The following is a 14438-nucleotide window of genomic DNA, read 5'->3' on the forward strand; positions in this document are numbered from 1 at the left end:
AACATTCCAGCTTCTGAAGAGAGAGCATCAAATGGAGGAGAGCTTGACGATGCCGAGGAACAGATGAACCGGACTACTGAGGAGAAACCTGCAGGAGGAAACCTGTTCAGGACCTGATAATCTTGGATGGGAGCAAAATACTTGAAGGGCTATCACAGAACAGATGGTGTCAACCTATTCTCCAAAGCACCTGAAGGGAGGACAAGAAGCAATGGATGGAAATTGACCAAGGCAACCTAAAACTAAGGAGAAATTTCATGACAGAACAATTAATGAGTGGAACGGCTTGCCTCCAGAAATTGTGGGTGCTCCATGACTGGAGGTTTTCAAGAAAAGATGGGACAGCCATTTGTCTGAAATGGCATTGGATCTCCTGCTTAAGCGGGGGATGGACTAGTTACTAGAAGACCCCCAAGATCCCTTCCAACTCTGTCACTCTGTTATTCAGTTAAAGAGAAATCCATCCTAAAACCATGGAGAAATTTCCCGATGTACGAAAAATTTAATCAATGCATCAACTTGCCTCCAGAAGTTGAGGGTGCTCCATCATGGGAGGTTTTTCAAGAAAAGATTAGACAGCCATTTGTCTGAAATGATACATCTGAATTTTGATCCCGAGACTGTGGGGATGCTGCAACGGTCGTAAGTGTGAAAAAGGATCACAAGTCACTTTTGTCAGTCCCGTTGTAACTTCAAACAGTCAATAAACGAGCTGTTGTAAGCCAAGGACTATCTGTAATTGATTACTAAGCCACGGGGGCAGGACAAGCATGGACACCATCAATCTATCAGCCTGGGCAAGTGGCCCCAACAAGGTTATTCATTTCTGAAGGGGTTTATCTCCTTCCTCTCTGCTCTCAGGGGAGCAAACCTAATTATTATTTAAACATGAGTTAATTCAGTCAAGGTTTTGATCAATAACGGAGAATTACTCTTTTGAAAATGGAGAGATCAACTGACATAGTAGAAGGCATGGTTTCTGGGGGGAGGGAGGGGGCGGCTCAATTACAGAGAGAAGATCCTAATAAGCAGAAAATGCAAGGAGTGAGAGAAAGACCTAGAACAGGGGTAGGCAACCTTGGCTCTTTTATGACTCGTGGACTTCAACTCCCAGAATTCCTGAGCCAGCACGGGGGAACTATGGCTCCTTCATGACTCGTGGACTTCAACTCCCAGAATTCCTGAGCCAGCATGGGGGAACTATGGCTCCTTCATGACTCGTGGACTTCAACTCCCAGAATTCCTGAGCCAGTATGGCTCAGCTTGGAAACCTCTCCTTTTTTAAAAAAAAATCCCATTCTTCTTCTCTGAAGACTCAGGGCGGCTTACAATCTAAAGCACAATGTGCTTAGCAGTAGCCTTCATCCTATGTATATGCCTGCTTATTAGGGCTTTCACACACACACACCCCAAGCGGCATTATTACAAAGTCAGCTTAATTGCCCCCAACAATCTGGGTCCTCATTTTACCTACCTCGGAAGGATGGAAGGCTGAGTCAACCTTGAGCCTGGTGGGACTCGAACCTGCACTAATTGCAGGCAGCTGGTGTTACTTAAGAAGGCATTAGCCCACTGCTCCACCAAGGCTCTTTTCCCTTCAGCATAGCTGGCTCAGGAATTCTGGCAGTTGAAGTCCACGAGTCATAAAAGAACCAAGGTTGCCTACCCCTGACCTAGAAAGATACCCACCCCACACCCCCAAAGAAGACCCAAAACCCAGGGGAGAAATGAACCTGTCAGTCACCTGCTTTCCATTTTGCTCAAGAAGGCTAATAGGTACTAGATCTGCTTTTGGCTGGGGATTATGAAAGTTCAAATTATTTGCTGCTGGGATTGCAAAACCACTTCAGCTCTGTTGGAGGGGGGGCGTGTTAAAGGGGGTCCATACCTAGATTATCTTCCAAGAGACTCTAGAAAGAATGCGGAGCAACAAAGATGATTAGGGGATTGGAGGCTGAAACATATGAAGAACGGTTGCAGGAATTGGGTCTCTCTCTCTCTCTCTCTCTGTGTGTGTGTAAGAGAGAGAAAAAGAGAGAGAGAGAGGGAATGAGAATGTGTGTGTGTGTGAGAAAGAATGAGAGAGAAAAAGAAAGTGTGTGTAAGAGAGAAAGAGAAAGAGAGAGAATGAGAGAGAATATGTGTATGTGTGAGAAAAGGAGAGACAGAGAGAGAAAGAGAATACGTCTGTGTGTGAGAGAAAGAATGAGAGAGAGAGAATGAGTGTGTGTGTGTGGTGTGTGTGTGTGTGTGTGTGTGTGTGAGAGAGAGAGAGAGACCCTGTTGCAGCTGCTCCTTTTAATTCCTTCCGCCAAAGCTGATTGTAAGAGTTACGACAATGCTGAATGACACATTAAATAAAACGTGGTAAAAATTGCAGCAATAGAGCAGGCTTCAATAAATAGTTGGGGACAGTTATTTACACCAATCGACCCAGCCTCGCTAATTTGTTATCTTCAGCCCGGGGCTGTACCATAAATAAAAATAACCCCAAGAAACATCATTTCCCCCTGTCAATTTTCTGCAGCAGATGCCTGGAAAGATGAGGGGGGGGGAGGAGGAGGAAGCATCTGTCACCCCCACCCCCACCATGCACCTGTGGCATCACCTGGTGTGGTGGCCATGCGGAAGATGGTTGTTATTGCGAAGAAAAAAAATCTTGCGGTCTCCCAACTATATAGCAGGGCCATGAGGTCCTGGAGCCAGCTTTTGCTAAAAACTGTGATTGTCGCTGATTGTTGGGACCTTCTGCACAGAACCTAGCACTGGGTATAAATAGACCTCAACTTATGACTACATTCTATGCTAAGTGGTCATTAAGTAAATCGTGCCCGATTTTGCAACCTTTTGTACTGCAGTCATTAAGTGAATCGCTATGATTGCTAAGTGAACACAGAGTTGTTAAGTGAATCCAGATTCCCCGTTGCTTGACAAAACCCTGCTAGGAAGGTCGCTGATAGCCCAGGACAATGCAACGATCTAAAAAGCACCCAAAATTTGATCACATGATCGTGGGGAAATACTGTGCTGGTCGTAAGTGTGAGGACTGGTCATAAGTCCACTTTTTCAGCACTGTCATAACTCTGAGCAGTCTTCAGATGAGTGGACATAACTAGGGGGAGTATCTACAATGTGGAACACCCTTGGGCTGTCATTAAGGAGCTCCTGGCAGCCTTTGCAAGATTTAGGCTATATTTTTTAAGGCCTGTTTTTAACTCTGCTTGCTTGAGCTACTAATAAAGCTTAAAAGTCCTTCATTTATTAGAGGGTTCATTGTCTCTGGACCCAGAGGAACCAATTGTCTGGGCACCTCATCACTGCCCGGACACTTTGCAAAACCCCTGTGCCCATGTTCTCTCCACCCCCACCCTTTAAACAGAAGTGGCCAAACAACCCAACACCCCAAAGACCAAGAAACAGAGATGCCTCTTTTTTGGGGTGGAGGGAGAGAGGAGGAAGAGGAGGAGGAGGAGGAGGCAGTGACCACTCACCTTGCTGGCTATGCTTCTGGGCGTAGACTGCCACCATAGCGGTGAACACCACACAGCAGGCTGTGGGCACGGGGGAAGCCATCTGGGGACACAAAGAGACACAGAAGGCAAGGATCAGTGGAGCAGGAAAGAGGGGGTACGACAAACACATTTGGGGTAGATGTGACCCACGGAGCAAGAGGGAAGGGCTAAGCAAAGGAAGATGGGTCTTCTTCCTCTTTTCATAATTGGCAAGAAGGATTCCAGTCCTTGGAGAAAAAAGCAGGAGCAGAGAATCCCCCCCAGCCCAGCAGGATGGCACCTCAGCTCCCAGCCAGGTGGGCCGATAGGAAAGATACTGCAACTTATTTCCTTCCTTCCTTCCTTCCTTCCTTCCTTCCTTCCTTCCTTCCTTCCTTCCTTCCTTCCTTCCTTCTTTCCTTCCTTCTCTTCCCTCACTCCCATCATCCTTTTTTCCCCTCCATCCTGTCTTCCTTCCTTTCCCTTCTTTCCCCCTCTATCCTTCCTTCCTTCCTTCCTTCCTTCCTTCCTTCCTTCCTTCCTTCCTTCCTTCCTTCCTTCCTTCCTTCTCTTCCCTCACTCCCATCATCCTTCTTTATCCCCTCCATCCTGTCTTCCTTCCTTTCCTTTCCCTCCTCCTCTATCCTTCCTTCCTTCCTTCCTTCCTTCCTTCCTTCCTTCCTCCATCCCATCTCACTATGGTGACTTGGGGCAGATAATAAGAAATTAAAATCAGAAAACAGCTCTAATTAAAAACAAAATTATAATCAGTATCAATCAATGAACCCTGTGTCAGGGCTCCAGAGAGATCATTCATCTGGCAATCAATATGAAACAAGAACCAAGCAACAGGTTGAACCAACAAGGATCACCTAACAACCCCGTCCAAATGCCTCAGGAGCAACGAGGTTTGGTGTCTCAACATGATCTTGACCATCCAGATCTCTCTCTCTGTGTGAGACGGTGATCCAGAAGGCAGCTGCCGTGACACCATAGGTGCCAGACCTTTAGAGTTGCAGACCAAAAAGTCCTGAAGGGGCAGTTGTGTATCTTGACTCACATAAGGGGCTAAATTCTAATCCTAGGCACCTGGTACAATCCAGAGTGTGATGCCATGCATCGTTAAATTGGTACACAAATGACATGAATCATGTTCTCGGCCTCCTGCCAGATCTTGCAACACACAGGGGCTCATAATAATAAAACACAGAAACAAAATAGTATAAATCAAGAAGAAGCCATACACCTAAAGGTGATGAATATAAAACGGTAGTAACTACAGGTGCCCACTCAACCCTGGGCAACATCAGCCTCAAGCCCCCAAAATAATCCCTTCTTCACCATATAGAACAAGAGTTGGGTCAGTCTGCCTTTTAGAGCAGTGTTTCTCAACGTCGGCCACTTTAAGAGGGATGGACCTCAACTCCCAGAATGTCCCAGCCAGCAAGCCTGGCTGGGGAATTCTGGGAGTTGAAGTTCACCCATCTTAAAGTGACCAATGTTGAGGAACACTAGTCTAGAGGAACCTCTTCCATAAGATGGGGGTCCCACTTCACTTCTAGGGCCCCACCAACCTCATTTCTCTTATAGAATGAACCCCAAGATCTTCAATTGAGAAGAACAGCCCAGATGGTTGGTTCTTGCTAGAGGAGGTACATCTCCTGGAGATAAAATTGAGGGCTTTCAAGGTTAAATCCAACTGTTGAAATGGACAAGGAATCCACCAAGCACCAACACAGTGTGTGCAAATCGAGACACCATAAGGCTGTTCTTTTCTATCAGCCTTCAAAGATATCACCAGATTGTATGTCTGAGGCAAGTGTAATAATTCACAACATTTGCTCAACTGTCATGTGTGCTGTCTCTTTCCCCCTCCCATGATTCAAAGCAGACACAACTCTGTGGTTCCCTAACACACTAGGTCAGGGGTAGGCAACCTTGGCTCTTTTATGACTCGTGGACTTCAACTCACAGAATTCCTGAGCCAGGCATGCTGGCTCAGGAATTCTGAGAGTTGAAGTCCATAAGTCATCAAGGGGGCCATAGTTCGCCCATGCTGGCTCAGGAATTCTGGGAGTTGAAGTCCACAAGTCATCAAGGAGGCCATAGTTTCCCCATGCTGGCTCAGGAATTCTGGGAGTTGAGGTCCATGAGTCATAAAAGAGCCAAGGTTGCCTACCCCTGCACTAGGTCCACCCAAAGGGCCATAAATCACATCACATAATGGTTTGGTTCTCACATTCTAAAACTGTGCATCATGAGGCCCACAATTATTTGTAACACCTCCAAAAACCCACCTTGCAATTCCAGAACCATGTCATTACCATATTTTCCTCCTATTTTTGGCATCCAGGCAGCAGAAAATAATTTTTTTATTCCCTTGGTATTCACCCTGCTTCACATCATCAACACCCCATACGGAACATGTTTCAAAACCATCACCTGATCTTCCCAAAAAAAGAACACAAGGAGACACTATCATATCCTCCATGACAGCACCCTTCCTACATTCAGTCATGATGTTAGTACCACTTTATAATGCCTTAGTAAGACCACAGAAGAAACTTCCTGGCAGTGAGGACAATTAACCAGTGGAACTACTTGCCTCCAGAAGTTGTGCGTGCTCCAACACTGGAGGTTTTCAAGAAGAGACTGGACAGTCCTTTTTTCTGGAATGGTATATAGGGTCTCCTGCTTGAGCAGGGGGTTGGACTAGAAGACCTCCAAGGTCCCTTCCAACTCTGTTGTTCTGTTCTGTTCTGTTCTGATAACTCTGCTCCTTCTGTGACATTTTTGGACGGCAAGTTGCAAGAGACACAATCCATCTCTTTTTAAGCCTCATCTTCACAGGGATATGGGTAGTGGATGATATTCTTATAGTAAATAAAACAGGACCTGGGTCCACATGAAGACTGGGCAGCTGTTCATTATCTACTGGGGATTTGATTGAGAGACCTAAATCAAAGAAACATCTGGATAAGCAGGAGCCTGGAGCAGAAATGAGGGGGTGGATCTCTGCATTATTGAAAGAGGGTTTTTTTTTTGATTGACTGACTCAACTTCTCCTTAGCTACAGTGCTCAAAGGGGAATGGGGAAGATGAAAGCTTAGATCAAGAGTGTCCAACCATGGCTACTTTAAGACTTGAGGATTTCAACTTCCAGAATTCTCCAGCCAATCATGCTTGTTTTGTATGTGTATACACACATACATACAGCATGCACAAAAACTAGACCAACGCCAATCACACCATCCTGGCCACTTTTGATTTTTGACTGAAATATGAAAGTTATGTTTTCGCTGTCCTCTAGTCTACAAAAGGTGCAATAGTATTACATGTAAAAGATGAACATATCTTAATTAAAAAAACACTTTATTGCTAAAAGATACTAATCTGAGCTTTCGGCAAGTTGTAATCTTCTGGCTGGTGGTGGGTCTTGTAAAAAAAATGCAACATCTGAAAAGTGCAATAAAGCACTTGAAGTTTTGGACCTCACTGATCACTTTGGAATCCACAGTGAAAGCCAGGCAATGTGCTCTTTTGTCTGCAGTGCTGTTTAATGTCTAGATGAAAGCACTGTGTGTGTGGTTGGTCATGAAGCATTTTAGAGAGAGGCTTCATTAATCCCCTTGGAAATATTGAATCCAAAATATTGCATCCAATTTTGTTCGCCACGATATCAAAAAGAAGTTGAGACTCTGGAAAGAGAAGAGCAACAAAGATGATTGGGGGACTGGAGGCTAAAGCATATGAAGAAGGGTTGCAGGAAATGGGTATGTCTAGTCTAGAGAAAAGAAAGACTAGGGGTGACATGATAGCAGTGTTCCAATATTTGGGGGGCTGAAAAGAAGAAGCTGTCAATTTATTGTCCAATGTACCAGAAGGCAAGACAATGTGCTGCAGCTGCCAAAAAAGCCAATACAGTGCTAAGCTGCATTAACAGAGGGATAGAAATCAAGATCAGGTGAAGTGTTAATACCACTTTACAAGGCCTTGGTAAGGCCACACTTGGAATACTGCATCCAGTTTTGGTCACCATGATGTAAAAAAGATGTTGAGACTCTAGAAAGAGTACAGAGAAGAGCAACAAAGATGATCAGGGGACTGGAGGCGAAAACATACAAGGAACGGTTGCTGGAATTGGGTATGCCTAGTTTAATGAAAAGAAGGACAAGATGGAAATTAATCAAGGAGAGAAGCAACCTAGAACTAAGGAGAAACTTCCTGACAGTTAGAACAATTAACCAGTGGAACAAACTGCCTCCAGAAGTGGTGAATGCTCCAACACTGGAAGTTTTTAAGAAGAGACTGGACAGCCATTTGTCTGAAATGGTATAGGGCACGCAGAGCCCTCTCTGTGGGCACGTGCGCTGTTGCCCCAGTCCTAGGCCTTCAGCTGGGCTTTATAAAACCTTTCTGCTTTAGGCCTCCACCGCCATGTGCAAAAAAAAAGAAAAAAGAAAAAAGGTTCAATCAATCAATTTCAACTTCTCACAGGAAAAAAAAGATCTCACAAAGTTGGAATTGATTGAACTTTTTAGTCCCACCCAGTCTGACATTACCACTGCAGCCACACACACCCAATGGGCCACATGCACCCAATGGGCCATACCCACCCAATGGGCCATGCCCATCCGGCACCCGATGATACATAAGTGGGTTTTGGGTTGCAGTTTGGGCACTCAGTCTCTAAAAGGTTCGCCATCACTGGTATAGGGTTTCCTGCCTGAGCAGGGGGTTGGACTAGATGACCTCCAAGGTCCCTTCCAACATCATCATCATCATCATCATCATCATCATCATCATCATCATCATCATTATTATTATTATTAATCGCACAGTCAGCCAGATGTTCAGACTGGATTTGGCATTTTTGTCTACCTATTGAGTCCTTACCAAGGACCTGGGATAGGCAGATGTGGATGTTTGATGGTATTACAGATATCGTCACAGGATGGAAGCAGTTCCTAGTAAGGCTGCCTTTTGCAAATGACTAATGGTGAATTTTTCAGTGCCAATGGTGTTTAAGGGCTGCTCCAGTTGTTTTGGGATTGCACCCAAGGCAATTATTATTATTATTATTATTATTATTATTATTATTATTATTATTATTATTATTATTATTATTTTAAACATGAACCTCAGACAACTGAACATTCAAATTGACTGGCTCTAATGGTTGACATGGTTTGCTGCCAGCATCCTAGGTATCAACCAGGTACCTCCTTAAAATGTAAGATGTTCTGAGCAGTTTTTTGTAGCTTTGCTGAAGTTATTGCTGCAAGTTGCCATAAAATCACAGGAGAGGAAACAGGCAGAGACAGCTGAAGTACTACAGTACAGTTCACACACTGGCAGTCTCACACTCATACAGTAGTAAAGCATCTGAAGGCAAGACAAGAACTAATGGATGGAAACTTGTCAAAGAGGTAAAGGTAAAGGTTCCCTCACACATGCATGCTAGTCGTTTCTGACTCTAGGGGCCGGTGCTCATCTCCGTTTCAAAGCCGAAGAGCCAGCGCTTGTCCGAGGACGTCTCCGTGGTCATGTGGCCGGCATGACTAGACGCCAGAGGCGCACGGAACGCTGTTACCTTCTCACCGTAGTGGTCCCTATTTTTCTACTTGCATTTTTACATGCTTTCAAACTGCTAGGTTGGCAGAAGCTGGGATGAGTAAAAGGAGATCCAGCCAATCTAAAGCTGAGGAGAAAATTCCCAGCAGTGAAAATGATTCATCATTGGAATGGGTTGTCTTCAGAAGTTGTGGATGCTCCATCACAAGAGGTTTTCAAGAAAAGATTGGAACAACCATTTGTCTGGAATAGAAGAGTGTCTCCTGCTTGAGTAGGAGTTTGGACTAGAAGACCTCCAAGGTCCCTTCAGTCCTACTATTCCAGGGGTGTCAAACTTGCCACGTCATGTGGCTGTCAAGGTTCCGACAGAAACTCTTCAAAAGAACCTCGAGGCATTGTTTACCTTAAAGAATCTTTTATTCGAATAGCATAATATCGGCACTTACATAATCGAAGCCAAAAACTGAATTCCCCTCCCCTGGGCACATAGTATCAAAACACAATTCCCTCCTTCAATTTACCGTCATAAATCACATTCCCCAATTAGCTTGAAGCGCCGGCTTCCTCTCCAGCTCTCCAGCCCAATTCTTTATCATCTCTGATTTCAACAACCTTGATTCTCATGCTAGGCTCAGTGTTGTTATGTCTACCTGGACTCTCATTCACATCCCCCCTCCCCAGCATCATCTAACACTAAAAGGAAAAGGAGGAAAATGGCTACATTTCCATCTGTTGTCAATGCAAAAACATTGACAGAGATGTGTCGCGATGTATCATGACTTTCCCCCCATTGCTGGAGCTGGGGTGGGTGTTGTTTCGACATGACACGTCCAGCCTGCGGGCTGGCAGTTTGACACCCCTATACTATTCGATGTTCTATCTATGTTCTTAGAGTTGTCCTTGCAGTTTTTCTCAGACCTTCAATTGATGCAGAGTGTAGTATCCTGGTTGCTAAGGGAGACACCTGGTCAGGACCATCTTTCCATCATCTGTATTGGCTGCCAAATAACAAGCTAATTCCTTTCTGTTTTTAAATATACGGTAAATTCCTATGACTTGAATAAAGTGCAAAGAAAACAGGATGCATAAAAATAAAAACAAGAAGAAAAAAAAGGAAGAAAGAGAAGGACAGGAACCTAGCAAACAGTGGAGTTTTTAAATCTGCATTAAACCTTGACCAGCCAGAATAGCATTGATCAGCCTTTTGATTATGCAGAAACTGAACACGCGTCATTGATCCCGGATTGTAAATCAGTTCGGCATGGTTTTTACACAGTAATCCCCCCACCACCATGCTGGCTCAATAGATCAATAGTTTTTCACAGACTGTTAGATTCCAAATTTTAAGTATACAATTCAGAATTGGATTTGCATCTCTAAACCATATTACTGTCCCTCAAAACTATACTGTATTAATCAATTTAGGAATATTAAATGAAAACAGGAGGATAGTGAGCCAGCAACATTTTATGGCAAAAAGCTTCAAACATACTGTCATGAAGTTGAAAGTCAAACCATCCTACATTTATTCTTCCAGGTGTCCAATGAAGATGAAAACAAACCTTTTTTAAATCTTTTCTTAATGTCACAAACATATCCCTTAATCCTGAGTTGTTAAGATGAGGTATTTCAACTCCTTATTCCAGAATTCTTCCAAATAACTAACACATAGTCTTCAATATTTAATTCTCCAGGAATTAAACACCCCAGGACCAAGTTCAAGACTTTGTTTTTAATACCAAAGACTGCAAGCAACTTGGGATCTTATTCGGAATGGGCCATCTTTGTCACTTCAGACCTGATGGATTATTATTTATTTTGTTAGACTTGGAGGCCAATCAACAGCCAGATGACTCTGGGGGAGCTTACATCTGAAGACAGGAAACAATAAAATAGGGGGGAAAAACCCACATGTACATCTGGACAAAAACACAACTGTACAAAAAAGAAAGCATGCTGAAACCGATTGAGGGAGATTGCAGCAGCACGAGATCAGCCGATTCGCATTCCTGGCAATCTCCCTCGCTCCGTTTCTGCTTGCTTTCTCTTACAGCAAGGCAAGCTTAAATGGAGCAAGGGAGGTTGCAGCAGCGCGAGATCAGCCAATTCGCATTCCTGGCAATCTCCTTCGCTCCGTTTCAGCTTGCTTTCTCTTGCAGCAAGGCAAGCTGAAACCGAGTGAGGGAGATTGCAGCAGTGTGAGATCGGCATTTCTCAGCACGTGCCGATTCGTGCTCCTGGCAATCTCCCTCTTGCGGAGGTCGGGGCTGGCCATACGGATCAGCTGGCGATTCTGTACGGCCAGCCCTGACCTCTGCCAATGGGCTCCAGTCGCTGGAGGTCAGGGCCAGCTGTACGGAGTTGCCAACAGTGGGAGGGGGGGGAGTTGGGTGCTTTTTTCCCTCCACACCCACATTCTGATGGCTTTGCCTGCCATGGTGCGCATCAGGAAAACAAACGTGGGTGTCGATTCCCACCTGCTGCAGCAGGATGAATCCTCGGGGAGGGCACGTGCCATCTGGCCACTTTGCTTTCCCCTTTGCATCGGGAAGAGGTGAGGGGGAAATCTCTTGAGCCCCGGGAGGGAGGCAATGTGAGGGCTGTGAGGGGTATCGCAAGCTCGCAGGGTGGGGGAAGGAAAAGAAGATGGACGCAAGTGGACGCAAACACCTACCTGCCGATGGAGTGGATGGCTCTGTTCCCTTCAGGCTCGCGCTTGGTTTTTTTGGAAGGACAACATGGTTGCTGCACAATGAGTCCCAGGGGAGGTCAGGGCCTCACTCTGCACCTGCGCTCTTCGCGCGGCCTGGTAGGTTCCTGCAGCGTACCACCAGCCATGTGCTCGCGTACCACCAGTGGTACACGTACCACCGGTTGAAAAGCCCTGACCTAGAAAATGAAGACCACCAGGGATACCCACCAACTGGACTCTCTTGGGTCTTTTCTTTGAAAGTATTTTTCTTCTCATCCAGGAAGCTTCTTCAGTTTTGAAGAAGTGAAGAAGCTTCTTGGATGCGAAGCAAAACATCTTCAAAGAAAAGACCAAGAAAGTCTAGTTGCCTTTTGGGGGGGGGAAGAAAAACACCTTTGGGACAAACAAAAGGTGCTTTTCTCAAGAGGCAACTGGGCTTTCTTCTTTGTCTTTGAAGATGTTTCGCTTCTTATCCAAGAAGCTTCTTCAGATCTGACTGGATGGTGGGGAATGAAAGGAAGTGCACATTTCAAATCCAAGAATACACTAAGGCAGCAGTTTGTCTACTCCAAGGATAAAACACTCAGACACAAACTGAGCAACAGTGTATAGGACAGTACAGTGAGCCATGTGGAGATCTGTACATTGGGGAAACAAAACAACCACTTCACAAAGAAATGGTACAACATAGGAGAACAATCCCATCAGGATAAGATTCAGCAGTCCTTCTGCATTTAAAAGACAAAGGCCGCTCTTTCGAAGACAGCAAAGTCCACATTTTGGACAGAGAGGACTGCTGGTTTGAAAGAGGGGTCAAAGAGGCCATCTACCTCAAAGTTGAACAGCCCTCTCTCAACAGAGGGGGAGAGATACGACATCTATCTCCAGTCTACAACACAGTCCTTTCAGCAGTTCCAAGAAGACTCCACACCCATTTGCACCACTCAGGTGACCCTCCATGTGCCTCAATGATTCTCTAGGAATGCAAATGACCAGCTGTCTGCAAGGAGTATAAATTCTTCCATTCCTTACCATTCCAATCAGAGCTGAAGAAGCTTCCTGGATGAGAAACAAAACATCATCAAAGAAAAACAAGAAAGTCCAGTTGCCTCATGAAAAAGCACCTTTCAGATAACTATGACGTGGATGACTGAGAATCTCCACAGACATCTTATGGTTCATCCCTTCTCCTTATGACTCAAATTGCAGAGGGGCAACTAGTGAAGTTGTGTGGGTGTCCTGGCACTCAGAGGACACTGGTGCTGCTCTGGATGCCCAGACAAATGCCAACTTCAGGAATCAACAAACTAACAAGCTGTAGAGGTTGACCCTGGTAGCAGCTTTCTGAGGAAGCCATAAGGAAAACAACAACAACAACAACAACAAAGTTGGAAGGGATCTTGGAGGTCATCTAGTCCAACCCCTTGCCCAGGCAGGAAACTCTATACCATTTCAGACAAATAGCTGTCCAGTCTCTTCTTAAAAACTTCCAGTGTTGGAGTATTTACCACTTCTAGAGGCAGGTTGTTCCACTGGTTAATTGTTCTAACTGTCAGGAAGTTTCTCCTTAGTTCTAGGTTGCTTCTCTCCTTGATCAGTTTCCATCAATTACTTCTTGACCTGCCCTCAGGTGCTTTGGAGAATAGGTTGACTGCCTCTTCTTTGTGGCAGCCCCAGAGATATTGGAAGACTGCTATCATGTTACCCCTAGTCCTACTCTTCATTAAACTAGACATACCCAATTCCAGAAGATGGTAGAGGACAGGAAGGCCTGGAGGAATGTTGTCCATAGGGTCGCGATGGGTCGGACACGACTTCGCAGCTAACAACAACAACCCAATTCCAGCAACTGTTCCTTATATGTTTTAGCCTCCAGTCCCCTAATCATCTTTGTTGCTCTTTTCTGTACTCTTTCTAGAGTCTCAACATCTTTTTTACATCGTGGTGACCAAAACTGGATGCAGTATTGTAAAGTGGTATTAACACTTCACGTGATTCTATCCCTCTGTTAATGCAGCCTAGCACTGTGTTTGCTTTTTTGGCAGCTGCAGCACACTGCTGGCTCATATTTAAGTGATTGTCCACTAGGATGATGACATGACCAGCATCCCAGTCCCAATGCTGATCCTAAACCCCTATAAGGTTGAGTGAAAACTTCTTTGTGGTCTATACTAAGGAAGAATGGTCTTTAAATGCATCAAATAGACAGATGGACAGTTTCTAACCTGTTAAAAGAAGCTAAGATGATAAGGCAGAAAGTAACCATTCCTAAACCAGGGCCAGCGAGAATCATGATGTCAACTGTGAACAGGGACCAACCAAGGCTCATAAGAGAATGACCAAGTCTCCATTGGTTTGGAAAGGCAACACAGAAGAGTCCAGAATTTAAATTAGTCTTTTTTTCCCCAAAACCTGGACCTTTTAAGATGTATGGACTTCAACTCCCAGAGTTCCCCAGACTAGGGAATTCTGGGAGTTGAAGACCACACTTTTTAAAGGGCCAAATTTGAAAAACACTGGTTTAAACCCTAGCACAGGGGTCTTCAAACTTGGCCCGTTTATGACTTGTGGACTTCAACTCCCAGAATTCCTCAGCCAGCGTGCCAAGTTTGAAGATCCCTGCCCTGGCGTAATATTTCTTAATCTTGGCCACTTTAATATACACCCATGGACTTTGACTC

At 44.9% G+C, this 14438-nt stretch overlaps 1 protein-coding gene across 4 annotated transcripts in view; it reads right to left on the reverse strand.

Moving 5' to 3' along the window:
* The window catches only part of CNTFR (ciliary neurotrophic factor receptor), a gene marked incomplete at its 3' end in the record, with an annotated part of 319967 nt that overhangs the window by 147904 nt on the left and 157625 nt on the right, over positions 1–14438 (reverse strand). For 3 of the 4 annotated variants that reach the window (XM_083354879.1, XM_083354878.1, XM_083354880.1), the window contains exon 1: positions 3492–3909. In XM_083354879.1, the coding sequence (XP_083211005.1) occupies positions 3492–3642 (151 nt within the window). In that variant the 5' untranslated portion in view covers positions 3643–3909. Of the gene's footprint in view, positions 1–3491; positions 3910–14438 lie in introns of those variants that run through there. The other variant, XM_083354881.1, reaches the window with a different exon arrangement.

This window comes from Vipera ursinii (genome assembly GCF_947247035.1).
Source record: "Vipera ursinii genome assembly, chromosome: 2".
NCBI classification, from domain to species: Eukaryota; Metazoa; Chordata; class Lepidosauria; order Squamata; family Viperidae; genus Vipera; species Vipera ursinii.